Source organism: Brienomyrus brachyistius, chromosome 13 (genome assembly GCF_023856365.1).
Source record: "Brienomyrus brachyistius isolate T26 chromosome 13, BBRACH_0.4, whole genome shotgun sequence".
In the NCBI taxonomy this organism is placed as follows: domain Eukaryota; kingdom Metazoa; phylum Chordata; class Actinopteri; order Osteoglossiformes; family Mormyridae; genus Brienomyrus; species Brienomyrus brachyistius.
In genome coordinates this window covers 1,782,334-1,809,641 of record NC_064545.1, presented here as the reverse complement: position 1 = coordinate 1,809,641, position 27,308 = coordinate 1,782,334, and the positions used below count along the sequence as shown (strand labels likewise).

The 27,308-nt window shown below is 46.2% G+C and overlaps 1 protein-coding gene across 2 annotated transcripts in view; it reads left to right on the top strand.

Moving 5' to 3' along the window:
* Positions 1-27,308, top strand: part of LOC125706530 (polyamine-modulated factor 1-binding protein 1) — a 94,405-nt gene that overhangs the window by 52,297 nt on the left and 14,800 nt on the right. For both annotated transcript variants that reach the window (XM_048973258.1, XM_048973259.1), the window contains exons 8-15: positions 215-361; positions 1,358-1,441; positions 2,952-3,122; positions 15,933-16,079; positions 20,825-21,004; positions 22,323-22,490; positions 22,682-22,765; positions 27,089-27,259. In XM_048973258.1, the coding sequence (XP_048829215.1) occupies positions 215-361; positions 1,358-1,441; positions 2,952-3,122; positions 15,933-16,079; positions 20,825-21,004; positions 22,323-22,490; positions 22,682-22,765; positions 27,089-27,259 (1,152 nt within the window). The remainder of the gene's footprint in view (positions 1-214; positions 362-1,357; positions 1,442-2,951; positions 3,123-15,932; positions 16,080-20,824; positions 21,005-22,322; positions 22,491-22,681; positions 22,766-27,088; positions 27,260-27,308) is intronic.

Genomic DNA, 27,308 nt, shown 5'->3' with positions numbered 1-27,308 from the left:
ATACGAAAGGACTTCTTAAAACATATTTTTTGCAAATAGCACCTTTGTTTGCCGATCCTGATGATGATGTGGATGCCTGGGGTAAGACATTGATTGGGTCTTTGGGTCCGTACATATAGGTGTACAATATTGGTGTGGGTGCAGAAAAGCAGATCTTTACGGAGGATTGATTTTTCTCTTGCTCCTCTCTCTGCCTGCCTTTGGGGTTGGCTAGTTGGACATCCAGGAGCAGAGGATAACTCAGCTGCAGACCGAGTTGCAGGAAAGCCAGCTTGAGCAGCAGAGAAGGCAGAGTCGCATCCAGCAGCTGCAGAGGGACCTTCTAGCCTCAGAAAGGCAGACAGAGGATCTCCGCGCACAGGTATACAGCCCACCGCTAGCCCCAGGCTTCTCGGCCTTCAGCACTCTCTCAGCTACACGTGTGTTTGTTTCACCTTTGCGCAAGAAAACTGGCATATTTGCATGAAATCAGTTTAAGATGTGGTTACTGTACATTCTTAATGTTATTGAGCTTAGCCGTGGCAATTTTGTCGTAAAGCAGCGTCGCGATTACAAAGCCGGATGTTTAAAATGGTTATGCTGTGCATTTCAAAACCTTAATCCTAAAAACCTGGGGACATTTATGAATGTTTCTGTTCACTCGGCTCACGTTTACATGCCGTGGTGTCTTATACATGGCATGGCCTTCGGAATAAATGAGTTTTTATGCTAGGAGCGAAATAAAAGAGAATTCTCTGCTTTTTATCAGTGGAGGGGAGGGGGGGGTTGGTAATGTTGAAAAGGCTTGGAAGCTGAATGTACCTTGGCAGAGTAATTAGGGCAACATTTGCTTTCAAAAGATCGACATTTACCTCAGGTAGAGGATGCTTTTAAGTCTCAGCTGAAAAGCTGCCCCGTGCCAAATGAATGGCTCCTATCAAAGTTTGTTGGAGCAGGAAGTAAGGAGGGGCAGAATTTGACAAAATCGTGGTACGATTCCAGTGTGATGCTTGAAAGAAAAGTGTAGCTGATGGCTGGTGGAGTGAAAGCCTCCCAGTCCACAGTAAGCTGGGAGGTTCACTGCAAGGAGTACTAGAACAATTACAATCTATGCCTCTTTGTTTCTGCATGCGTCCAATATGGCTGTGCACTTCTTACGGCCTTTTTATAGTGTGTAATCACTGTAAATGTAAATATAAGAATCAGTGACTGTGAATGTTTCTTAGCCTAACCCAGCCTAACCCAAACTGCATGTGCCTTATTTATTGAAATTGCAGGTTGATGGCTTGGAAGAATGTGCCATCTTGCCTTAACTGTATTGATTTTTTGATATACGTAAACTGAGAGAATGTGGTTCGTGTTATTTGCTGTCATTTAGCTGTCAGAGGTGAAAGGTCATCTGGTGACGGTCGAGGGAGAGAATGATGCCCTGAAGTGCTATAAACTGGACCTGAGTGTGGAGGTAAGTCACTGGTACTGTATCCTCACAAAACCTCACCTTGTAAGAGGTCTGCAGGGTGCCTACAACCTTACCACGTAGGAGGTCTCTACTCAAACCTCACTGCACAGAAGGCCTCCTCATCACCAAACCTCACCATGCAGGAGGCCTGTAAATCACCTCATCGCCGACGTAGGCTTCTACATCAGTGTTATTCAACTGCCGTGTGCGTGTGTGTGTGTATATGAAATATCCAAAGGGCTTTAAACATTTTAAGGAATAAGACCACTCTGTAACTGACACCTGTTCATGAGTATGTGATCAGTAATTTGCAAACTACCTGGTAGTAAAAAGACAAGATTAGGGACAAATTTTTGAAAAGGAAAATTTTAGACAATGAACTTGATCGTGAGCCAACAGATAAAGAAGAATAAGATACATGTTATTGGTTAGAGCTGGTTAGTAGTATGTGTTAATCACTGGTGTGCCCTGGAATAATTACCTTATGAAAAGTATGCCATGGCAGAGAAAATGGCTGGGAAAAGCTGACATCACCAAACCTCACTATGCAGTAGGTCTCCACACCACACAAGAGACCTGTACATCACCAAACCTCACTATGTAGTAGGTCTCCACACCACACAAGAGACCTGTACATCACCAAACCTCACTATGTAGTAGGTCTCCACACCACACAAGAGACCTGTACATCACCAAACCTCACTATGTAGTAGGTCTCCACACCACACAAAGACCTGTACATCACCAAACCTCACTAGGCAGAAGGTCTCCACACCACACAAGAAGTCTGTACATCACCAAACCTCACTGAGCAGAAGGTCTCCACACCACACAAGAGGCCTGTACATCACCAAACCTCACTTGGCAGAAGGTCTCCACACCACACAAGAGGCCTGTACATCACCAAACCTCACTGGGCAGAAGGTCTCCACACCACACAAGAGGCATGTACATCACCAAACCTCAATGGGCAGAAGGTCTCCACACCACACAAGAGGCCTGTACATCACCAAACCTCACTGGGCAAAAGGTCTCCACACCACACAAGAGACTTGTACATCACCAAACCTCCCTGGGCAGAAGGTCTCCACACCACACAAGAGGCCTGTACATCACCAAACCTCCCTGGGCAGAAGGTCTCCACACCACACAAGAGGCCTGTACATCACCAAACCTCCCTGGGCAGAAGGTCTCCACACCACACAAGAGGCCAGTATATCACCAAACCTCCCTGGGCAGAAGGTCTCCACACCACACAAGAGGCCAGTATATTACCAAACCTCCCTGGGCAGAAGGGCTCCACACGACACAAGAAGCCTGTACATCACCAAACATCACCATGCCAAAGGTCTTCACATCAGACAGGAGGCCTGTACATCACCAAACCTCACTGGGCAGAAGGTCTCCACATCACACAAGAGGTCTGTACACATTATGTCACCCAGAGACCCTACCCACAAGGTGACAGAACCCCTCGTTACTCCACCTTACCTTGTACTGCCCTGCCTCACAGGTGGAAAGGCTGACGGGAGAGGTATGCACCCTGCAGGCCACAGCCCAGGGGAAGCACAGTACAGAAGCCAGGCTGACCAAACAGAAGTACCTGGACTTACAGCGGGAACTAGAAGAAGTTCAAGGAAGGCTCTCAGAATGCCAGGGCAGAGCACAGGATGCCACTCGCGAGGTGAGCAGCCCATGACACTGCTGTCCATCACACTCTCTATGCAAGCTCTTCAGACCTGTACTCACTGACCCCGCATTGCCTGTCAATACATGTATGCAGGTGTTTAAATACCTGTATGGATATTTGCATGTGTATTTAGATATTTTATACCTGTACTGTATGGGTATTTACATGTGTATGCAGGTGTTTAAATACCTGTATGGATATTTGCATGTGTATTTAGATATTTTGTACCTGTATGGGTATTTACATGTGGATGCAGGTGTTTTTGTATATCTATAGGTGTTTACATATGTATTTCGATGTTTATGAACCTATACATATATTTATGTATGTAGGTAGTTTATGTACTTGTATGGTGTTTACATACAGTATGTAGGTAGTTAAGTACCTGTATAGGTGTTTACGTATGTTCGTAGTTTATGTACCTGTATTAGTGTTTACATATATAGATAGTTCATGTACCTGTGCGGACCTATGCAGATGTGTACTTTTATATGGGTGTTTCTCTTCACTTGCTCCATGGAACCTATGGGCTTTGCCCTTCAAAAGTGGAGGAATCACATCTCCATTGTTTAATCCCTGCTGACGTGCAGATTGCTGCCCTGCAACATGCTGAGGGTGTAAAGCAGGTGGGGGTGGACGTTTCATTAAACTGTGTTGGTGGGGGGGCGAGCTCTCGGGTCCCGTTTGTCACCCCATCGCTCAGCCACACTCCTCCAGAGAAACGCCTTTGTTCTTGCAGCCATGTGGTTGATTTGTGACATCCGTTCTGTCCACCCGTCATTCATGTGGTAGTCTTTCTGAGAATCCAGTGATCTACCCTGAAAACCCAAGTTCCACTTGAGCATCTTTCACGTATAAATATAAAGCTGCTAATTCTCATTACTGTTCATCTTAAAGGTGCCGTGTTTCCTTGTCTTCATTGACACTGCTTATAAGAATCTTACACACCAAACAAATGATCTAGTGTTGCTTGCAACGTTGTTCTGAACTTCAAAAATATTGTCTTTGGTGCCAGTTCTTCGCACACCTTTAGGCTTTCTCGGAACAACTGCATTTGGCCTGAAATTTTTATTAAAAGCTCTTCTAATGAAAGCGTTATTGAAGTTTTCAATATAGTACTCCACAATTAAATAAATTTACTTTAGATATAGTGCCTAAGGTAGGAGATTGTCTTTTTTCCTGATGATTTTTTTTCCTGTTTTGATTGAAAAGGATTTGTAGTTAATAGAAGTTTTGGGGATGTTGATGCAGGAATTGCTTGATTGAAGCCGGAGGTGGTGTGTCTAGAAGAGAATGTTGTCTGATAAGCTGGAGCATACAGATCTCTGATGCTTAAAGATCTCTAAGGCATGTGGATCACCAATGCTTACAGATCTCTGAGGCATGTGGATCTTTGAGATTTACAGATATCTGGGCTATATGGAACTTATATGGAACATATAGATTCATAGGTCTCTAGTGCTTACCGATCTCTGAGGTACGTGGATCCAGTAGGGTAATTCAGGTCCAGAGAGTAAAAGTCCAGACTGGGATTGTGTTGAAACCAACCAGTTCCGCATAAAGAGTCACGGAGTGCTCAACTGGTTGGTTGAAACAAAATCTCGGTCTGGACTTTTACTTTCTGGACCTGAATTACCCTACTGGATCCACTGATGATCTCTGATGCCTAGGTCTCTGTGACATGGGAATTTTTAAGGTTTACACACCTCTGAGGTATGTGGATCTCTCAGTTTTACAGATCTCTGATGTTCACAGGTCTCCGTGGCATGGGGATTTTTAAGGTCTACTCATATCTGGTATGTGGATCTCTCAGGTTTACAGATCTCTGATGCTCACAGGTCTCTGAAGAAATGGTTCCACTGAGCAGTGGTGTGGAGCCCCACCTCCACGCGTCTTCCATAAGCTCTGTTTAGCTGGTACCTCTGACCTGTGGCAGGCTTTGCTTACCAACTACGATTGCGTTTCACCTCTTCACACTGACCCCCTCTTTATGGCCCCGCACCACTCAAGCTCTTCAATTATGGGATATGTTGGCAGTTTCACCTTCCTGGGAGACTTCTGTGGAGTTCTTGTATCTCATTCCTGGGTCTTTTCAATCACATGCATTTCTTTTTCATTTACAGCAACATCTCAATGTCCGTCTGTTGGTTTATCCAACACCAAGCCACACATTCGTCACAGGGCACCATGGGTGTCCACACACGGATTCTTGAGGGAAAGCCAGTCCTGCCCTGTAGACGGCTACCTTGGGTATGGTGGGGGTGAGGGGGGCAGCTGGAGGTCAGACTGCCCAGCAATTGCTAATAAAACATTTGATTAGCAGTGGGGTAGTGAGGGAGGATTTTGGGCAGCCCTCTGCCCTAATTCAGTCATCGCTACAAAACCAGCTTCACTCCAGTTTGAGGTTCAGAACAGGAATTGGCCCCAAACCTGTATTATGCTTCTGGAGGCCTTTTTTATTGAAACTGAGTATGTATTTGCAAGTTTACAAACATGTTATGTTATGGTAAACTCCCCGCTTGTCATTATTTCTCCAGATCCACTGGTGGTGGCAAGAACGACAGATCGTTTAATGCTGGGGGGGGGGAGAGATCAGTACCAACCAGAAGAGGTTGTCACTACACAGCAGCGTGCGGCCAGCGCCATTAATATCAGCCCAAATCTCCGCCGTTTTTATCTTGTTTATTCCGATTCCCTCATTTCCCTGTGAAGTGCGGTGCACTCTGCCTGCCGGCTGTGTTTTGGTGAAGATGAAAGGTTAGAGCTGGGTCTTATATCACAGACACGGCACTCGCTTAATAAGAGGCCGTCTCTGCTGCACAGCCTTCTGGGAACTGGCATGTTCTTTCGGTTGTTTTTTTAACACTTTATTTCTGACACCAAATAAAGCACTCATCCAATTAGAAAAATATTTGGCCACAGAGCTGCTGGGCATTTTGCAGATATACATTAGCGTGTAAAGATGTTATGAGGGGATCTCTGAAGCTCTCTGTGCCGGTCAACGTTTGCCTGTGTGATTAAGTGTGTTTTCTGTTTATCTACTAGTGTTTTTAAATGTATGTGCATTTTCATCGTTATGATTATGATTATGATTAAGCATGTGGCTTGTATGGAGGGTGGGGTCTGTTTGACGTGGCCCCCCCGTTTCATTTTTAACCCATGGTTTCTGTTTGAGAATAGGTGCATTAAAATGAAATTCGCTCTTGTTGTTGTGAAAGGAGGCACACGTTAGAAATAATTGGATGTGGGAGAGAACAAAGGGTCCCCCCCCGTCCCTCCCCACGCACCCCGGCGAGGCGCTAATACCACGGCGGACCGCATTGTTCGTCTGTCTGCGACCCCCACTCCCTCCCCCCAGCCAGACACTCGCGCTGGATAAGTCACTTTTAATGTCTGATAATCAAGGTGAATTTTCAAAAAACTGCCATTTTCAAATGATGGAGTAATATATTATGTGGTGGTGGGAGAGGCCCTAGTGGGTGTGTGAGAGGGCAGCATAGCATGCACAGTGAAAGAGAGACCCCTAATGGCAACGCAAGGGACTGCGGCAGCACTGCTGGTGGTCTCTTTCTGTGCACTGCAGTGGTGTCGAGCCTTGGCCCATATCAGATCACACTGATGCTTTTAAATGGTGTTTCAGGCTTAGCTTTTTGCTCGAGGAAAGCAATGACTTGCTTTTCAGCTCATCTGTGAGTAACCCAGAGGTGGTCGGAGATGAAGGAAGGACTATGCCTTCTCCTGATGTTGTAAATATACTCAGAATGAGAATAAAAGCATCTTGGACTCCCAGTGTAACGCATGTGCCCTGTCGCAGATCACCAGGGCGCCCCCCGATGGAACAGTGTCCTGTCTGCGGTACATACCCCGCCGGCCTTGCCTTGCTCTGTCCGAACGGCCACATCCCACGTTTTGTCCCCCCCCCCCCCCAGCCTGCCAGGTGTTTCGATGCATGGAAGGTTCAGCTGCAGCGCTTAATATCAGGGGTCTGTCATTTTACGGAACAGCAGATCACGGGTTGGAGGGGGACCTGGCGATTCAGTGTGTTTGGACCCGACTGAATCGTCTGTGATGCCAATCGCGTTCCAGGGACGGGCAGATGGTGGACCCCTGTCGGTCATGACATCCTAGAGAGCCAGAGAGTGCTGGCGATACTCCGATCCCACAGTTTTGCTAAGTCAGATGTGTGCAGCAGAGACCGAGCTTGCTTTGCACTGGGGGAAACCGGTGTTGATTACAGCAGTTGGCAAACGCTCGGAGATCTTTTGTGAGTAATTTTGCTCTTCCAGACGCTGCCAAAGCTAGAATAAGAATCAAAATGGAACTCTTGCTCACTGCCTGGACAGCTGACCTCTTGTGTATTCATACCCTCCGTCACCAGTGATGATTCCAGTCCTTTCTTACCAAATAATAGACATCAGAGGTCCGTCTGTGACAAAGGAAAAGCGCTCTGCCATCGGTCGCTTTCGTCTGCTTGTTATAAGCCTGCATAGCCATCCAGAGCCCTTGGATCTGGGAACGTGAATCTGTGTTTGATCACAAATCCACCAGAAGTGTGAGGCTGGAGGCACGAAGCTCATATGCGGCATGGTAAAATGTGTGCTTTTTTCCTTTTAAAAATATGGATGCTCCAATGAGAAGTTTTCTAGTAAATAAACATAATCTAGTAGCCCTCTTTTTGTAAACAATCTCACAGATCTACCCAAAGCAGACATAGATCTCGCTTCTCTACAGACAAAGGTTGTAACACCTAATACAGTATGAAACAGCCTCTATTTTTTCAAGATCACCTTTTAACTTTTTGCCGATTATACAACAATAAACAATAATATAGCAACAAACTGTAGAGGCCTTAGAGTTACCTCATTGCAAAGATATTACAGCTAATTCCAGTTCTGTTGCTCTTGGTTATGGTAAGTCATGTGGTGCTGCATCGTTAAGCCAAAAAGTGACCCGCTCGACTTACTGTATAGCTGCTGTATCACTGCGCATTTCTGAATTTTGAGAATATGTCCTCCCTTTCACAGAAAGCTCTGATTTCACAGACTTTCTCATCGGTGTTTTATTCTTTCTGAATGTGCAGTTTGTTTCCATGTGTTCTGGCCGCATGTTGTGGCATCGGTGATGTTTGCTGTCCATTGGTCCTCCACCAGATAAAGCATAATGCAGTGGGCTTTGTCCTTTACCTCTTTGCTGTTGTCTAAAATGTCCATTTGGCATTTTTTATGTATACTTTGCATGACACCATGTTTGTGTTAGATTAAGTGCTGTTCCTCCGGCAGTAAAATGCTGCATTATTACTCATCGCCAGATAATCGCAGTTCTTCTGAGATGTTTTTGCTTTACTTTGTTTCCTCATACGATAATTTATTTCTAAAACCGCAGCCATTTATTTCTCCTTGGTAGCTGGGTGACGTTTTTTTAATGAGTATATTTTATTAACGGGTGCATTTTTACGGAAACATCAAAGAGAGAATAGCATTATGTAGCTTGGAGTGACATCTGTAGGTCTGCTGGGCAGATGGGGCCGAGTAGAGGTTTGGGTTTGGGTGGGGGGTGCTGAAGCCGGGGGGAGCATGCACCTCCTCACTGGCCTGGGAGCGGCCTGATTCCCATCTTATAAATATGGTGAACTGGAGTTAGTGGGCTTCACTTCCTATTTGTCATGACTGCTATGGAAATGCCCTCCACAATGGCCAGCAGGTAATGCATACATATACATGTGTTTGGGGTCTCTGTCCTAAAGCAGAGAAAATAACTTTTGACTGCTACTGTGTGTGTAAATATACACTGTTTCCCTCCCACATGTTTTGGTTACCACTGCATGTTTATGAACAAACACACAATGAAATCTCATCCTGGGCTTTTCCCCGCCTGGTGCCCCCTGCTCTAGCCTGACATGTATCTTTAAATTATTCCACACAGCCCCCCACATACCCCCACCCCCCACCCCGACGTGCACCCCTAATGTAATCTGTGTGTCTGAATTCTAATTTCTACCGTCAGGAGAAAATAAATAGTGTGTAGTTAATTATGGGAGTCGGCTGCTGGCTCCTCAGGATGATTTATGAAGCACGCACACGCATTCACAAACGCATTGCTCTTAATTTATTTTTAATCTATCTTTCAATTAATTTTGCTGAAAACACCTTAATGATGTCAGGGGTGTGTGTTAATGAGACCAGGTCAGGAAAGAAAAAGGGGGAGGGTGGTGCTCGGAGCTGCCTTCCCCTCCTCGACCTTTCCTCCCCCAGCGCTGGAGCGCGTCCTGCTTTGTGGGGCTGCTCTTGGTCCCCTCCTGCTGGTCACTAATGGGGCGTGCAGGGGCTGTTACACTGCTGTGTCACCAGCGTGTTCCTGCTCTCTGCTCCATTTAAAGATCTTGTGTTAAAAATGCCCGTCTGGCTTACTGGGGGCGCCTTTGGCACCTCATCATGTTCGTATTGGTTTGTTTAAAACGCAGGTCGAGTGCTTTTCTTCTTTCCTTCATTAATAAAGGTGAGCGATGGCTTCCCCGTCGTACCCTTCATTTGCGGGTGATTATGTCAAACGCAGGTCTGCATTTAATCTCTCCCTCTCATTTCAAGAAAGACCTCACTTGCCCATAGACCACCGATGGATGTGGGATATGTACATCCAGATGTCTCTCTATAAAGGCCAGGTCGGGACAGACTCCATCACTTTCTCCAAGGTTTAATTTAGAAACAGAACCCGTCCCAAATTGGGAGCGGACCAGCGGTGTTGTGAGTGGGCTGGAGGTCTTTCTGCCGATGTGCCTTCCGCCAATTAACCCCCAGCCAAGCCCAAGGATGCCATCTGTCACCCCTCAGCCACACAACAGGAAGCTGTTCATTAATTCTCACGGTGTCTGCCTAACAAGCCCGTAATGGCAGACAGGGGCCATGGAGAGGACAGAGTGATGTGTGGATGCTGAGCGTGACACATACACGCGTACGTGTGTGTGTGTGTGTGTGTGTGGGTGTGGGTATGGCAATTCCACTCCTCAGGAAGAGGTGATGGTTTCACTCAGGGCAAGAGATCAGATCAAGACAGATCAGATCCACAGACTGGATCGAGAGAGCAGGACCGTAGCAAACCCCACCTGAGGCACCGAAGGAGTCGTGTGATTGTCTACACCCCTGGGGGGCCATGTCCACTTGTCCTCTGGTTACTGCGTGGTTTGCATATAGGACATATTAAATGAATCTCCTTTAATTATCCCCATCTTCACCCCTCCCCCCAGTAGCACCTATGTCCTGCTGTTCCTGTCCCGCTGCGGTAACGAGCAGGAGAGTGAGAGAGAGGCATGAAGAGTAATTACTGATTTTAGTAGAGTGCAGCTGAAAGTCTTTTGTCCAATGGCACTAATTCCAAATGGTTAACAAGGTTTTTCTATTTAATAGAGCCAAATCTGTGTGACAGCAAATTGCTTTCCCATTTGCCGCCCTAATGGCTTTTCATACTCGCCTCCCCCAATAAGCAGTAAAGTCAGGAATTAATATCGCACGTGTTATGATGCAAATGGGAGTGAGATAAGGGACAGGCACTTTCATGCAGAAAGCTCTGATTAGATGTGTAATTGCTTCTCTCGGACTTTATTTCATTAAAACTTGCTTAAGTTTTCACGCGAGTATTCTGAGATTTTCCTCTGATACGATATCGCTCTCCATCGCCGTCTCAGATAGCGGTTCCTCTGTGTCGCTGCGCCTTTGAGATTTATGACCGGTGATTGGGACACGGCTGAGCGGGGCTGGTCAAAGCAGCGTCAGCGCCGGGTTTTGCAAGCAAATCTGCATGATGCTGTGGACACACAGGGCAACATGAAAATTGGGAGCGTAACATTTAAGACAAAGAATCCTGCCTCTCGACCAATGGTGATCAAGCTTGGAGAGGCAGGTAAAGAGGCGCATAAAGGTCACAAATCTGCTACCTCTGCCCAACTGTAGTGAACGGCGATAATTGTCAGTCACTACATTTGGCTAAATGACCAAGTATAATTGTACTGAAAATGATATATAGTGTTTCTAAAGGATTCTTGCAGAGGAAACTGGAAGCAAATGAAACTTTTCCTGCTCGGATATTTGGAGGGCTTGGGAACATTAGTGTAATATACAGAGCGGTAAGATCATGGGTTACCTGTTAAATACTTTACGATCCTTTGAATTCTTTAAGTAGGAGCCTCAGGTTTAGCTCCAGCGCTTTTAATCTCATCTCTTTTGCTGGTTGCCAGGTAACATTTGTAATTGTGATGTAATAACTCCTTTGTAGTTGAAATCCTGGTTAATGATGAAATTGCTTTTGGTGTTTTTTTTTTACATCTTACATGTCAGTCTAGAGCAACAGAAGGGAAATTGTCCTGTGTTCGCAAACATGCACTTTTCAGACATTTGCTGGTTGTGAACAGTGTTACCCTGTCCGTAGAGGGCCATGGGGTGGAACGCGTTCTCTGTGGTTCAGCTGTATGTTACTTTAGTGTGTTATTACAATAGGCGCTAATGGCACACTGCCTTATTGGATAATAGTTTATATTTCAGTCCCAGATCTGTGGAAACATACACATGCACATAGCCATTTATCAGAACAGTATATTAGTATCGTTCATATTCCTGCTCACTTAATGATCCGTCAGTCTGGCAATAGTATTGCCTTCCTGTCACCACCGAACACAGATCTCACTGATAAAGCAGCGAACGCTACATTAGTGGCCGGATCGCCAGGGTGACAGTGACCAGTGTGGTGCCAGATATCACCCGAACAAGTCTTGTGTGTGTTACACTGAGATGGAAGAGAGATGACGGAAAAGGAAATTGCCTTGTTACTCTGACTTCCCACAAAAATGATAGATAAATGTATCTGAATTAGGGTCGCACAATATTGGAAAAAAAAATTCACATCTTGATATTTGAAATTTTCGCGATATTTATAACATAATAGTCTGTCAAATAAGTCTTGTCGGTACAAAACAGGGCCAATAAATCTCTTGCTTTTACTCAGTATCATCTCCATGGAATACAAAATATTTGCATACAGCGGAAGGCAAATGTTTTTTGGTGACCAGGGGTCTCATTTATAAAACTTTGCGTAGAACTCATACTAAAAGTGTACGTGCGAAAATGACATACGCAAAGAAAAAGTCAGATTTATAAAAACGTGCGCACGCACACCTGCACGCAATATACGTTTTATAAATCGCAGTCTACCTGGGATTGTGCACACGTGGATTTGCTGCATATTCTGCCCTCTACACATCCCCGTTCAACCATACATGGTCAATGCAAATCACCTCATGCATATTTAAGCCTCCGATATAAACCTGAAAAAAACTCATGGCATCATGTCAACCAAGGGGAAAAGAAAAAAGAGAAATTTCTCTGAAACTGAGATAGAGGTGCTTGTGGGTGCAGTGGAAGGCAGAAAAAATATTTTGTTTGATGGTCACAGTAGTGGGGTGACAAACAAAATAAAGGCAGTGAGTGGCGACAGGTAACGAATGCTGTGAATGAAGTGAGTGATGCAAACAGGACGGTGCCCGAAATAAAAAAGAAGTGGTCAGATCTGAAAGTGATTATAAAAAAGAGAATTGCAGCGCTTTGCAAGAGCGTGTCTGCTACCAGAGGCGGTGAGGGCACATCGGAGCTAACACCTCTGGGAACCTGGATGGCTTCAATACTGGGCCACTCCTCTGTGCAGTGTTGTGCAACACAGCACAGGCTCTAAAAATTCGACACACTTTTGTAGGGTGGTATAACTCATAAAATTACACAATGTTTTTATCACCCTACCAAGAAGCCAGCCATCGGTCGCAGCGCCAGCCTGCAATCTGCTTCCTACACTGCTGTGTTCCAGGATGAATTAGTCATGTGTTGAACCAGACTATCGTGCAACCACGTTTGTCAGGACCATATGAGCGTCGCAAATAACTTGCACGTTTATAGAATGCACATGTTTTCTACTCACGTAAATAAATTCGTTTTCATATTGAGCCCTTATTGCAACGTGAGTGCAGTCAATTGCGCCGATTACATTTGGGAAACCGGACATTGCTGCAAATTACCTTTTGATGTTGGCCTTTTCTCCTACAGTGTAATGTATCTACTAGTCATTTTAATAATCCCATCCAAAACGACAGGTATTACTACGCTTAGTGATGGTTGTGATATGCCAAACAAATTCACAATGTTATTGTTAATTATAACACATACCTGTCGGCTAATTCCCGCTGGTAACAGCCAGTTGCAATGAACCCCATGGTTGCAATGAACCAAATGACCGTGATAATCACGACCACCACTTATCTATTTACATTTCAACTGCTGAGGCACATAGAGTAAAAGTGTAAATTAAGATTTGAGTCGGATTATATATTTAATTTATATATTTATTCACTATTACTGTATAAATATGTGACTGAAAAAGTGAAAAGAAATGTACGGTTTATGACTCACTACCACAAGGAATTATTATTTATGTACTGATGCGACTCACGTTTTTGCTCACCCTCTTCACCCACAGTCATATTTTTTTTTCCAAAATGTTCGCACGCAATGGTCAGAGTTGACGTACTTATGCACACATTCTGCCATCAAGTTTGTTTCTAGAGATAGCAACGTTTGTGTAGAAAGAGCCGTACGCATCTTTTTATAACTTGTGCGTACGCCACAGTTATAATTGAGACCACAGCTCTTGTTCGCTCCTTAATCATTTTTGTAAAATTTCTTCAGAGACGCTCCCCATTGCCTAAGAGTGGGTGAAACGGCAAGGACAAAATGATTATGCTGGCTCAGAGAGTGCATGCAGAGCTCACTCAGCAGCCACAGCGGAAAACTTTAAAATGATTCTGTATCAGCTAGTGTTCTTTCCGTTGATGGAATAAAAATGCTTTCATGTAACATACCAATGATCTAGACCCAGCTACCACGACCCTTGCGATGTGATTATTGCATGTGCGTAACGTGCGATGTCGATGTGAACATTGCACATCGTGCCGCTCTAATCCGAATAGACGGGCCTTACTGTAGCTTCTTGAGGCTAAGTGGCCATTGGCAATTAATTGCTGTAGTTGGTCGGTTCGCTTGGCCGCAAACAGTCTAATTCTCATATCATGTCTCTATGGCAACAGATAATTTCTTGTACACTTCATCCGCATTTTTTCCTGCTGCTTTAGTAATTGGGTTGGATTTTAGGAGAAAGACACAATGGTGTTAATGACTTGATATTTGTGGATGGAGGATAAAGCTGTAACAGAATTCAATGGAAAAAGTAAAAATATGAATTATGAGTGAGATAGAGATCTGTAGTGAGTTTGAGTCTTGGCCTCTGTGAGTCTTCATTTTTAATACAAACAAGCAACAAATTTATTTTTGTATAGCGCAGTATCACGACATTACATCGTCTCAAAGCGCTTTACAGCATCCGCACCCAAAGCCCCCAGTGAGCAAGCCAAAGGCGACAGTGGCAAGGAAAAACTCCCAAGAAGGAAGAAACCTTGGGAGGGACCAGACTCAAAGGGGGAGCCCATCCTCCAGGGGCCGGCAGGAAGAGTCAAATACAAGAGAAGTTCCAAGTCCGTTGTTCTACACAGATTAGGATTCATACTCTGAATGAATGGAGTTACTGTAATTGACTTGCCCACATGCCACGGTGGTGCAGTGCTTAGCACTGTTGCCTCATACCACGGTTCGAGTCTCCACCATGGCTGTATGTGTGTAGAGTTTGCATGTTCTCCCTGTGTTGTTGTGGGGTTTCCTCCAGGTACTCTGGTTTCCCCCCAGGGAGCAGGACCACCAACAGCTTTCTTTGTCTCGGTAAGGTGGCTCATTTCTACCGCCCCTGTCACAAACGCCAGTCTCATTCACATCTTGATTGATTCAGATAAATTTTAATATTTTGGTGTGAAAGATTAGTAATTTTTATGAGGTCAAATCCAGTCTGCGGATCTAGTCTGGGCACGTTGCGATGTCATTAAGCTTTTTCTGGGATTTATTCTCCACGCTCGGATAAGTTTCACGCTGAGATCCTGGCGGGGTCCCTGTCATAGCAGTCTTATAAAAAGTGCTGGGTTCGTCTGGGCGGCTCGCTGTGTGATGGAATCTGGATGTAATCCTCATAGACTCGCTCAGACCTCCTGTCCCGCCTCATTGCTGCCCCCTCTGTGTCCCCACCGGGCCTCAGCCAAAGCGCTCCGAGTAGATCTTTATTTACACCGCAGAACTCCAAAACAGCTGGTCGATTCATTTAGCCCGAGGCCCCGGATTTGTTCCCGTTCCCTACAAAAGCTAAAGAAAAGCCGGGGTGCTCCCCCCCCCCACTCCCGTCCTATTGATCCGACACTTAGGAAATCTGCTCGGCTGTCTAAATGCTATTGATCCTCCTTCTCCACCGCCGCTTTCCACACCGGCGTATAAAGGGACTGGATGAATTGAAATTTCATTTCCGACAAGCTGTTCCTGTTATTTTTACCCTTTTTTTCGATGGGAAGAAGCATGTCGGGCTGGGCTGTCATTTTATGGGGGTCAATAGCAGGCAAGCTGCATCTTGGCCTTACCGCTTCCTCCTCAGTCACATGATTAATGGCAGATTGCGGGCCAACCAGCAAGCATGCCTCTCCTTCTTGTCCACGTTTGAGTTTACCACCAACTTCTGCGATGTGTGTCTGTGATGCAGAGGGTAGTAATTAAGTTTGAAGGCGGTCTGAAATCCACATCATCACTTTGAGAAATGGCCTCGGGGCCTTCCCGTCCACGGGCAGAAGTGGCCCGTTTCTCAGCGACGTGAGGCGGGAAACTTCCTGTTTCCGTCATTTTGCAGCTTCAGGAGAGGAATGCGGAGCTGCAAAGGCTGCAGACAGCATGCGACGAACTGCAGGGTCACGAGAGGCAGTGGGAGAAAGAGAGAACGGCCCTGCGGCACAAGCTCAGCCGCAGCAAAGAAGAGCTCCGCAGCGCCACCCTCAGGGTATGTTAGGATTGCGGCCTTTCCCTGTCTTCATTGGCATGACTGAATAAAGATATATGGGTGCATAAGCTGGGACCTTGCATAATTACCATAAATATTCAGATAATAAACACATTTTAGTTTCAAGCGGCTATGTTAGACCCATCATATTTCTTCCCGTGATAGCTATAATTATTAGATTTATGGCTAAATCATTGTTTTTCCCCCTGCAGCCGTTTGCTATCTTCTCATTCCTAAAATAAGCACCTGTGGGGACCAGGCAAGCGAGCATGCCTGCTCCCCATGCCCACAAACTGCATGTTTTGTCATAGATTGCATTGAGAAAAATAGATGCGCGATTTGACATAGATAGATTAGAAAATTAAATTAGCAATATTAAAATTATACATCAGTGTCTGGCTGCTTTCAGCGGCAGAGAAACTATACTCTGTAATTGACGCTGGTAATTCTGTGCTCCTGGGTTTTTAGTATGAAACAAATGGACAGCACTAGGCAGACCTACGCGTGACCTCTTGGATGGAAGATAAAGCATTATTTTTATGGTAATAGTCATTTTCTCATTTCATAATGACATACAGGCATTTGTTACAAGAGAGACTAATGTCAGGAATAAATGTGTAGTCTCGATCACGGTGCAAACAGTGCGATAAATGGCATATTCTGGAAATCCTTTCTGTGATCTAGCAGAACACTTTGGACGCGCGGGTTTTATCAGGAGCTGCACTCGGACAGCAAAGATGCCATTTTCTCCTCGCTTGGGGCAGCCGGTGGCGTCTGGGGTCTGCTCCAAAAAGTCAGTGTCAGAACAGACTGTCAGCGATGCCCGGAACGGCACCTCCAGAGCCGTGCCTCTTCTGCAGCAGCGCCACGGGCGTCTGAACCAGAGCGACAGTCTGTCCCCCTCCCGCCTTTCCTCCCTTTCAATATTTCATTACCTTTTTTTTCCCCAGTGCCGATTTTAAAGATTCCTTTTCATGCCCGACCGTTACAAAAAAAAACCTCTCTGAAAAGAAAGCACTTTGTTTTATTAAAGTTTCAGACATGCCTTTTGAACTGTCCTGCCGGCTGGCGGGTAGCGGCAGGGCCGAGAGGTATTCTAGGGCTGGAAATGAGACCAGACAACAATACTTAGCATAGGCTAAAATAAAGAAGCGAGAGCTGAACTAAGCTAGCATAACTAAAGCCAAAGCCTGTAATTTAGGCCCCTTAGGGAGGCAGAATTGCAGCACAGCCTTAGACAAATTAGATTAGGTACAGTTCAATTACTTTATTATCCTGGGTGTTTGTATAGAGGCCCATTTCCACTATAGAACTAATTCCGGAATCCATGTCTTGCATGCAGAGGAGAAGCTGACGTGAGGTGTCTCTTTTTATTTCCTTTACACTAAATAGACGCAGGCTTCACAGCCTCTCTCTCTTTCTGTCGTTCCCTTCCTTTACCTTGTCATCTAATCTCTGTAGCTCTCCCAGAATAAAGGTGAAATGGAGAGACTGGGAGATGAGCACCAGCAGGTCCGGGACAAGGCTGTGCTTGTGCCTGCGTTGTGCAGTTGCTTGGCCGGTGATGGTGGTTTTGCAATGCTTACCCTCCCCCCCCCACCACCACCTCCACCTACTCCCTTATGCTGTGAGGGCCCGCATTGTGTACACATCGAGTGCCTTGAAGCTCACTACGTCTGAAAATAAGTGGAATTGATCTCACGTTGTCTGCATTAATAAATGTGCAATAACAGACTTGATTTCACTTGGCCGTCGCGGAAGAACCATTGAGGCCTGTTACCAGAAGGACACCATAGCGATCCAGAATAGCTAAGACACTTTTAAGAGAAACTCCAAAAGCCGCATTGGGGAGGGCCCTTGTTACCATGAATGGGAGCTCAGCTTTTGTGTGGACAAACTAGATATAACCAGATCAAGCAGGTTTCACTAAGAACTGGGCAACTTTGACAGGGGATAGAAGGAGTGGTGAAGTAGGTCACAGACTATCCAGAGGGACATAGGACATCGTGTCCGTCTCTTTTTCTAAGCAGACTGTTTTCTCTTTGCGGCAATTAAAACCCTGCCCGTCTACTGAGAAGTTTTGTTTGTCAGAGTTTTCCTGAGTTTTGGGCTGCAGCAGCACTGATGTAAGCTGGCGAGATACAGTTGAGTGAGGTGACGCCTCCTGAGCGTGGTGGGCAGGCCGCTTCAGAGACCGTGGCCGGCTGCTGGTCTCCGCACTCTACGCTTTCCTGCTCCTTCATTCACTTTGCTCCCTGATCAAGCTGCTGTCAAAATAGGCATTTCTAAATTTATTGAAAATGTCAATGTGATTCCCAGTCTGGGGTGTGTGGTTTGGTCTGTTAGGGAGCGGGGAGAAAACTGGAAAGTTACTGTGGTACATGGAAACTCTGAAAGGGTTTGAAGACTAAATTCTAAGATGGTCACTGCTTGACTGGCTTTATTTGTTTGGAGGGGTTTTCTACATCTTTAATGTGAGCGCCGTGGTTTCTAATGTACAGGTGGAGCAGTAAGTAATGGAGTGTGACAGGGGGCTGAGCAATCTGATGGAGTGCCACCTACAGGTCGTCGAGGAGCTGCATGAGGCTTGCGGCGCAGCCCTCACCACTCTCCAGTTCAGGGAGCAGGAGGTCTAGCCGCAGGAAGAGGAGAAGCAGGGGCTGCAGGGGGCCGTGGGGAGGCAGCAGGTCGTGGGGGGAGTGGACATCGTCAGGCTTCCGCACCCATTCATCAGCATGAACTGCTGTCCGAGCTAAAACACGTATGAGCGCAGTGTTTTGTGCTTAGGAAGCAAATTAATAACATTCTCTGATGGGATTTGAAGGAAATTGGCTTTCTTTTAACACAGAGGATGCCTGGTTTGGTCTGGGAAAATGAGTGTTGTGAATGGAATTAGCATCCAGGCAGAGTTGAAAAAACTCCCGCCTGACTTCTGGAAACTCTTTGAAGCGTACAGTTAATTGGCTTAATCCCACAGTAAATTTACCTACCCATCAGCCCCTGCTCTCAAAGGCCAGCGAGCCGCTGGGTTTGCTTTGTAATTCAGAAGCACGTAACTCCACCCCGTACCACTTGGTGCTGCCGGCCGGTTATGAATGCAGGGGGAATAACGCGTGTCCCCTTACGGTTAATTGGTTTGCCACTTCTGGCTGCACCTTCTCCCCACCCCCACCCCTGCTCCATGTGCCGCTCCCTCCTCTCTATTGGCTTGGCAATCGCTCATACTAGCACCACACAGGTTTCGGTTTGTCCACCATCGTCCGCAACACCGGAGAGAATGCATACTCTTTGTGGATAATAATGCGTCATTTACAACACTCTCTGTTAGGCAGAATAGTAGATTTTCTCGAACATCATATACCCACATTATTGGATTTTGCTTTTAGATTGGGAAACAGAAAATAAACCAGCCCATTTCCATAAAGCAGAGGACAGATGACTCAGTGTGCTGGGTTTATCTTTGAAATAGCAAATTATCTCTGTGAAAGGACTGCAGCAATTGTACAAGAAAACTGTAGAATGAATTTTACATTAATGTTTACAGTGCTCACAGAAAGGCTTAGGACACTTACTAAAGTCTGCAAAAATATTGCAAAATTATTGGTTTTATAACAAAAATCATAACTTAAACAATTAATAAATAATTAAATAATTAAAGTTTTAAAACAGCTGTTCTGAGTTAAAATGTTCACTGAGAATCAGTCTCACTGGGTGCTTTCTAATCAGTAACACCTTTGCAATAACATAAAATTCCAAACATTTGTGTTTAGTTTCTCTTTGGAAGCCGATGACTACTATTGAAATTAATGGCAAAATGGCAATAACGAAATTGAATGGGTCAGTCAAAAAATCAGGACAATTAATAAAAAGAAAATGTCTGTGTCGAAGATGCGTTAAACATTGCTTGTCAATTGATTTGTCAGTGTCATGAAACCAATTTGCAACATTATTACAGCATCACAAGACTTTCTGTGAACACTGTATTTATTTACCCAATTTGACATCCAATTGAGGAAGCTGGGTCGGTGCATGGGGTTGAGGGTTTTGCTCAAGAACTGAATCTGCTGGCCACGGGATTTGAACCGGCAACCTTCTTAACCTGTGGAGCCATGCACTGTCCCTCCTGAGGCATATGAATTTTGGCAGTCATGTATAAATGATGTTACCAGGTCTACTGGTCTATTAGAACTTATATTATATTATTAATGGGAGGGGCGGCATGGTGGTGCAGTGGTTAGCACTGTTGCCTCACACCTCTGGGACCCGGGTTTGAGTCTCTGCATGGGTCACATGTGTGTGGAGTTTGCATGTTCTCCCCATGTCGTCGTGGGGTTTCCTCTGGGTACTCCAGTTTCCCCCCATAGTCCAAAGGCATGCTGAGGCTAATTGGAGTGACTAAATTTCCCGTAGGAGTGCATGTGTGAACATGCCCTGTGATGAACAGGCCCCCTGTCCTGGGTTGTTTCTTGCCTCGTGCCCATTGCTCCGGACCCCATGCAACCCAGTAGGATAAGCAGTTTGGAAAATGGATGGATGGGTATTTTAATGGCACATGACAATTGCTTGTATAAAACTGCAGATAGGTTTTTAAAAATAACTGAATTCACTTTGCAGAAAAATGTTTTATTTGGTCACAGATATAGTCTCTGCCAGATGCGATCGATGACGCCCTTCTTTAACATGAAGTATGCAATGACCTACCTTTTATTTGCTGTAATGAAATGACCTCACTTCCTGTTTCCCAGCTAGAACAACAGGAAGACAACATGAGGGCACTAGCAGCCGTGGCAGAGAGCCTCAGAGAGAAGCTACGGCACCAGGATGACGATGCTTCTTCTCTCCGCCAGCAGCTGCTCTGCTCCCAAGATGCATTGCAGCAAGCGACTACAGAGCTCAGGGCCTACAAGAGAGAGGAGGAAGAGCAGGTATGGGAGAATGACCATTAGCTGTTAGCATGATCTTCCAGGATCCTCACGCTGTTTTATTTCCATCAACCAAACTACATACCCTGAATACAGTATTCATTACATCCAACGTGTCACAAAGCACTGAGCCTGGGTTCTTTTATAAAATCATGCCTAATACAAACATACTTACATGATTATGAAGTAATTCAAATGAGTCACTATAGCAGAACACACCTGACAGTATATTGTAAGGACATTTTCAGAAAGTGAACTTGTGACTGTCTAACACTAACACATGCTGGTTGATAGCCACAGTTATATGTAACTCTCAAGACATGGACTAGTGTACAATTTACCATGAACTGAAATTATACTCGGTAGCTTCTCTAATAGGTATACCTGACCGTTAACATAAACTGCATGTTTCCCCAAACAGAAAATCATGTTGCTGCAAAAGAATACATACAGTATGCAGACAGATGTTCATCCCAAGGTTCCAGCATCTCAGAAACAGCCCCCTCCTGAGATTTTCACACACTGCAGTGTCTAGAGGTTTCAGTTGGTGGTGCCATAGAAACATATCTGGTCAAGCCCAGTTCTGTTTGGGGGCAAACACTTAATGGGAGGTCAGAGTAGAATGACCATATTCGTTAAAGTTGACAGGAAGGGCACAGGGGCCAAAGAGGAAGGGATCGGTACAGCAGCCGTGTGCAGATAGGCGCGTTTGAACCCTCGGCTCATTTACAGTTAAGGTGGTCCTATATGGCAGTGTGTAGGACAGGGGTGGGCAATCATATCCGCAAAGGGCCGGTGTGTATGCAGGTCTTGGAGTAACCTTCAGGTCAGCTGTTCAATCCCAGGTGTCAGGACTCTTCAGCCAATCAGTCCTCTAATTAGTAGCAGCGAAAACCTACATACCCAGCAGCCCTTTCTATGTAAGATTGGTCACCCCTGGGTGCCTAATAAATTGGCCATTGCGTGCATGCACAAACATTAAGTTTACATTTATCTGACACTTCTATCCAAAGTAACTTAAAGTAGAAGGAAGGGTTACAATTTATTTATGCTTCCCAGGATTGAAACCCACAACCTTTTCATTGTTAGCATGATGCTCTACTTGTTGAGGTACGGGACCTTAACTTAAAATGCCATATTGTTTTTTTTTTGTTTTTTTTTATGAGAACACTGAGCAGAAGCAGTGCGTGGACGAGATTTGGCCTGACTGGCGTATTTTTAAGGCACAGGGCCCAGCTCCCGTCCTCACGCCGAGCAGCTCTGACAGCACGTCTGCTGTTCCTGAGGCGGCCGGGATCAAGGCGGGATTTTGTGTTCTCAGCTGGTTCAGGAAGAGGACGCGACAGCCAGGCTGAAGGGGCAGCTGCGGGAGGCGGTCAGGCAGCAGAGGCACCTGGCGTCCCGTGTGCTGCAGCTCACCGCGGAGGCCCGGGATCTGTACACCGAAGTCGGCCTGCTGACAGAGAGTCACCGCGCCGCCCTGCAGGAGGTCAGCTGACAGGTTTTAAAGACCAACCTACATCTGTCATATGGAGTCATGTGAGTCGCAGAGGCTGCTCTTTTTTCGCGCAGAGGTTACCATGGTCACCAGCGACGGCTGCCTGCCTGCCTGCCGTTTGAAGCGATGGGAGAGTGGTGTTAAAGCCCACATTGTTGTGCCTGAACGTTGCTGCCTCGCAGGTGGCTGACAGGGACGAGGCCGTGGCGATGCTGACAGCAGAGCTCCGCGCTGCCCAGGAGCGCCTGAGATCAGTGCAGGAAGAGGTGCGAACCGCCCCCGCCCCCCTCCAAGTCACATCAGACTTGACAGAATCCCCCCCCCCCCCCCACCCCTTCCCCACTTCCTGTTCTCCTCAGCTTCCTACTGCGAGGTGATGCTTCACACAACGAAAGCTTGACCTTGTGCTCAATGTATGGAGGGCAGCTGTGAGCCCCTTGGGGTCCACTGATGAGCACGAATCCCATTCAGGATGTACTGTGCTTCATTCTCCATTAGAGCTGGTCCAGCACAAGGTCACAGAGCCTTCACTTCATCTGCCCGGTTAAGCTCAAGGAGGGAGGTGCTGGCAGGGCGATACTCTGGGCTAGTTTGACCCTCTCTCACTCCCTCCTGCCCAATTTCTACATCATTACTGAAGCGCAATCATCTTTTATTAATCTGCCGAGCACCGGTCAGCTGTGGGGTCACATGCGTCCCATCCTGCTGTAAAAGGGACAGCGCTGTCACTCGAGTGCCGCAGGGACGCCTGGAGTTCCTTGAAGGTTTTTATGTAATTGTTTTTTAATGACTTTTTAGGGCCCCTGAAGGATGCGTCTGAACTCACTGCCGTCTCGCTCGCAATCGTTTGCATGCGGTGCTGCTTCCTGACGGAGACTTGCATGGCTGCCAAATACTTGCAGTGTTATTTATTTATGGAGCCCTCAATTATTCATTTGTTTATTTTTTCATGGCAGTACTAACTGTGGCTCGAAAATGTATTCTTGCTGATGGCCATGCCCCCCCCCCCACAAAGGACTCGGAGGGGACATGTCAGGCTTGTTAGTAACTGCTTTATGTGGCGTTTCCACATGGAGATGCCATTTTTATCCAAACGGGCAGGCAGAGAAGGGGAGGAAGAGCATGTGGCAGAAAGAAGTGGACAATGAGTTCATTATTTGAGACTGATTTTTGTACCGAAATTTGGGGAAACGGGAGACTGGGAGTTGCATCATCAAAGGCCCGCATTGTGTACTGCAGTACAGGGCTATTACGGACGACGCCTATGTGCGTGCTGAGTTATCTACCGCTGCGTTGCGCTCATACGCACCGTTAGCATCGACCTCTTTGAAACGCTGCGCGTGAGACAATGATCTGTGCGTTTACACGAAGGTGAATAAAAGGACAGAGGAGCAGCCAGGAAATGCGGTGTAGTTTATTACCAATGGGATTCACAGCCCATTGGCACCGAGTTGAGCGCGCTCGTAACGGGGCGAGCCTCTGTCATCCGTGCCGAGATAAATTACACCTGTCAGGCCGTCGACCAGAAGCCATTTAGTCTCTGAGAGGTGAGATTAGATTGATTCAGGTTCTTACCTACTCAGCAGGTTTAGCATCTGGGTGATCAAACCCATCTTGTCAGGCAGTCAGAATTGGTATGAGGTCCATCAGCTGTGTGTTAAGAAGGTATCCTGATAAACATGAGATTTTTTTTTGGAGCATGTGTTGTTTACTTGATGTTTTGCTTGGACGACTTCAGATTGAAGTTGTTCCGTATCAATGCCCAAAAAACGAATAGTCACCCCTTTATAAGGCCACTGACTTCTCTGCAATAGTCACCTGTTTACTGATCCTCTCTATATTCCTGCTAACTCTCTCTCATGTAGTGACCATGATTTACTGCTATGATTTTACTGACTCTCTAGTAGACATTGTAATACACTCTTCTGTGATCATACTGTGTAGTAACCAAGCCTCTTCTCCACGATCATACTGACTCTCCCCTGTGTAGTAACCATGCCTCTTCTCCATGATCATACTGACTCTTCCCTATGCAGTAACCATGCCACTTCTCCATGATCATACTGACTCTCCCCTGTGTAATAACCATGCCTCTTCTCCATGATCATACTGACTCTTCCCTATGCAGTAACCATGCCACTTCTCCATGATCATACTGACTCTCCCCTGTGTAGTAACCATGCCTCTTCTCCACGATCATACTGACTCTCCCCTGTGTAGTAACCATGCCTCTCCTTCACTATCATATTGACTCTCCCCTGTGTAGTAACCATGCCTCTTCTCCACGATCATACTGACTCTCCCCTGTGTAGTAACCATGCCTCTCCTTCACTATCATATTGACTCTCCCCTGTGTAGTAACCATGCCTCTTCTCCATGATCATACTGACTCTTCCCTATGCAGTAACCATGCCACTTCTCCATGATCATACTGACTCTCCCCTGTGTAGTAACCATGCCTCTTCTCCATGATCATACTGACTCTTCCCTATGTAGTAACCATGCCACTTCTCCATGATCATACTGACTCTTCCCTATGCAGTAACCATGCCACTTCTCCATGATCATACTGACTTTCCCCTGTGTAGTAACCATGCCTCTTCTCCACGATCATACTGACTCTCCCCTGTGTAGTAACCATGCCTCTTCGCCATGATCATACTGACTCGGCTCCGTGATTATATTGACATAATCTAGCCATGAGTCTCCGCTACAATAATATTGACTCTTCCTCACGTAGCCACCGTGACTTTCTCTTCCATTATCCTGCTGATTCTTCTATATAATCTCCATGATTCTCTCGTCCATCATCATTGTAACACTCTACCACATAGTCACCCTGACACTTTCCTCCGTGATCGTACTGATTGTCTCCTGCACAGCCCTGGGCTGTGTCCGAATTCAGGGGCTGCATCCTTCGAAGTACACGGTCTTTGTAGCCTTTCTAGGTTGCGTCCTTCAAAGGTTCCCTCAAAGAATTTTGGGATATCAGCAAAAGAATAAGGCATTTCTTGGCTGCATTTGAAGGAGTGTTCTGACTCGGATAGCCTTGTCGCGCCTGTGTGGCACCTTCGGTCTTCGAATGCAGCCTTAGAAGGATGCAGCCCCTGAATTTGGACACAGCCACAGTTCCGCCGTCATTGTTCTCACTCTCTGCCACATAATGACCATGACATTCTCCACTCTGATGCTACTGATTCTCTGCCACATAGTTACCGTGATACTCTCTTCCATGATCACACCTACTCTCTACTGTGTAGTTACCGTGACTCTCTCCATTATCCTACTGACTCAGTGTGGTCGCGAAGACACTCCCCTCCATCATTGCTTTGACTCTATGCCACATAATCACCGTGACATTCCCCTCCGTGATTGTACTAACTCTCTGCCGTCTAGTCACTGTGACTTGGTTATCCATGACAATACCTACTCTCTGTGCATAGTCTCTATGACCCTCTCCCTCATGACTGTACTGACCCTGTTGCATACCAACTAGGACGCTCTCCTCCATGATCGTTCTGACTCTGCTGTTCACTGACAGTCACTCTCCCGTGTAGCTGGTAGGGCATCCATGACATTCAGTGGTGTCTTCATTAATTTCAGCATGTCTGTGCATCTGTTAGTTTTCACTGTTACACTACTTGACAGCTTGTTTTTTTTTACATGGATTTTATGAGGTGTGGCAGTTGATCACGGACACTTTCCAGTAGTGTAACTAAAAAAAAAATCTATTTTTTTCTTCTTTGTGTGACAGGTAACTAACCTTCTGTTCCTCGATTTAAGAGCCTCACTGCCAGGCGTCTAAAAGCTCGTCATATTCTGGATAGGGCTTCTTAATATTGATTGATGACACTGTTTATTTTATGCACAAACTTTAACCTCCCCCATCCTGCAATATTTCCCTTTAGCTTCTCATCCTCTCCCACCCCCCACCCCCACCCCCCACCCATGAAAATGATATTAGAAACAAAATGAGATTCGCTATTTCGTGTCAGACAAGTGCCTTGATGAAAGGTCTTCCTTGCCAGGCCTGATCCATGGAGATTTTATGCTAATATCACTGCTGGCCAAGCAATCTAGCTGGAGATTAATCAGACCGGGGTGGGTGGAAGCCCTGTCTAAACATTTCACACTCCCACTCTGGATCTCATCAGAAATAGCCATGGGGTGTTGTCTGTGTGATGAGCGTGTGAGAGAAACTGGGGCTTAGAGGACCACGCTGCAGCTTAGCGTAGATGAAGCGGTGATGCATGCAGCCTCACCGCCGCTCTTCTCCCCGCTGCGAGCCGCCCCAGCCCTCTCCTCCTCTCTCCATCTCTCTTCCTGTGTTTTCTCTTCTCTTTTTGGTTCTTTCTTGTCTGTCCATGTCGACGTGCCCTGTAAAATTAGCCCCCCCCCCCCAGAACTCCGTTAGTCGTCAGAGCATTGCTTAATGAAGCTAACAGCTTTCCAGAAATTAGTCTCTTAGCAGGATAAAGACATCTTTGTTAATTAATGTGCTCTGATGACGGCAGAGAAGCGCTGTGAGAATGTAAATGGCATAAACACCGGCCCTAGAGACTGACCCCCTACCCCCCCCAATGTTTCAGTATGAGGTCCAGCAGGGGGCACTATGTACGGCCAATGAGGAGTTGCAGCGCTGGCAGGCAGAGGCGCGAGCCCAAGTGGACAAGGCACAGAGCAGACTGCAGCAGTACCTCAGCAGCGCAGAGATGCTCGGCGCCCACGGGGACCAGGCCCAGAGGCAGGCTGAGGAGGAGGTGGGTGTCTAGGAGGAGGATGGTGAATCTGCGCCTCCTCTTCTCCCTA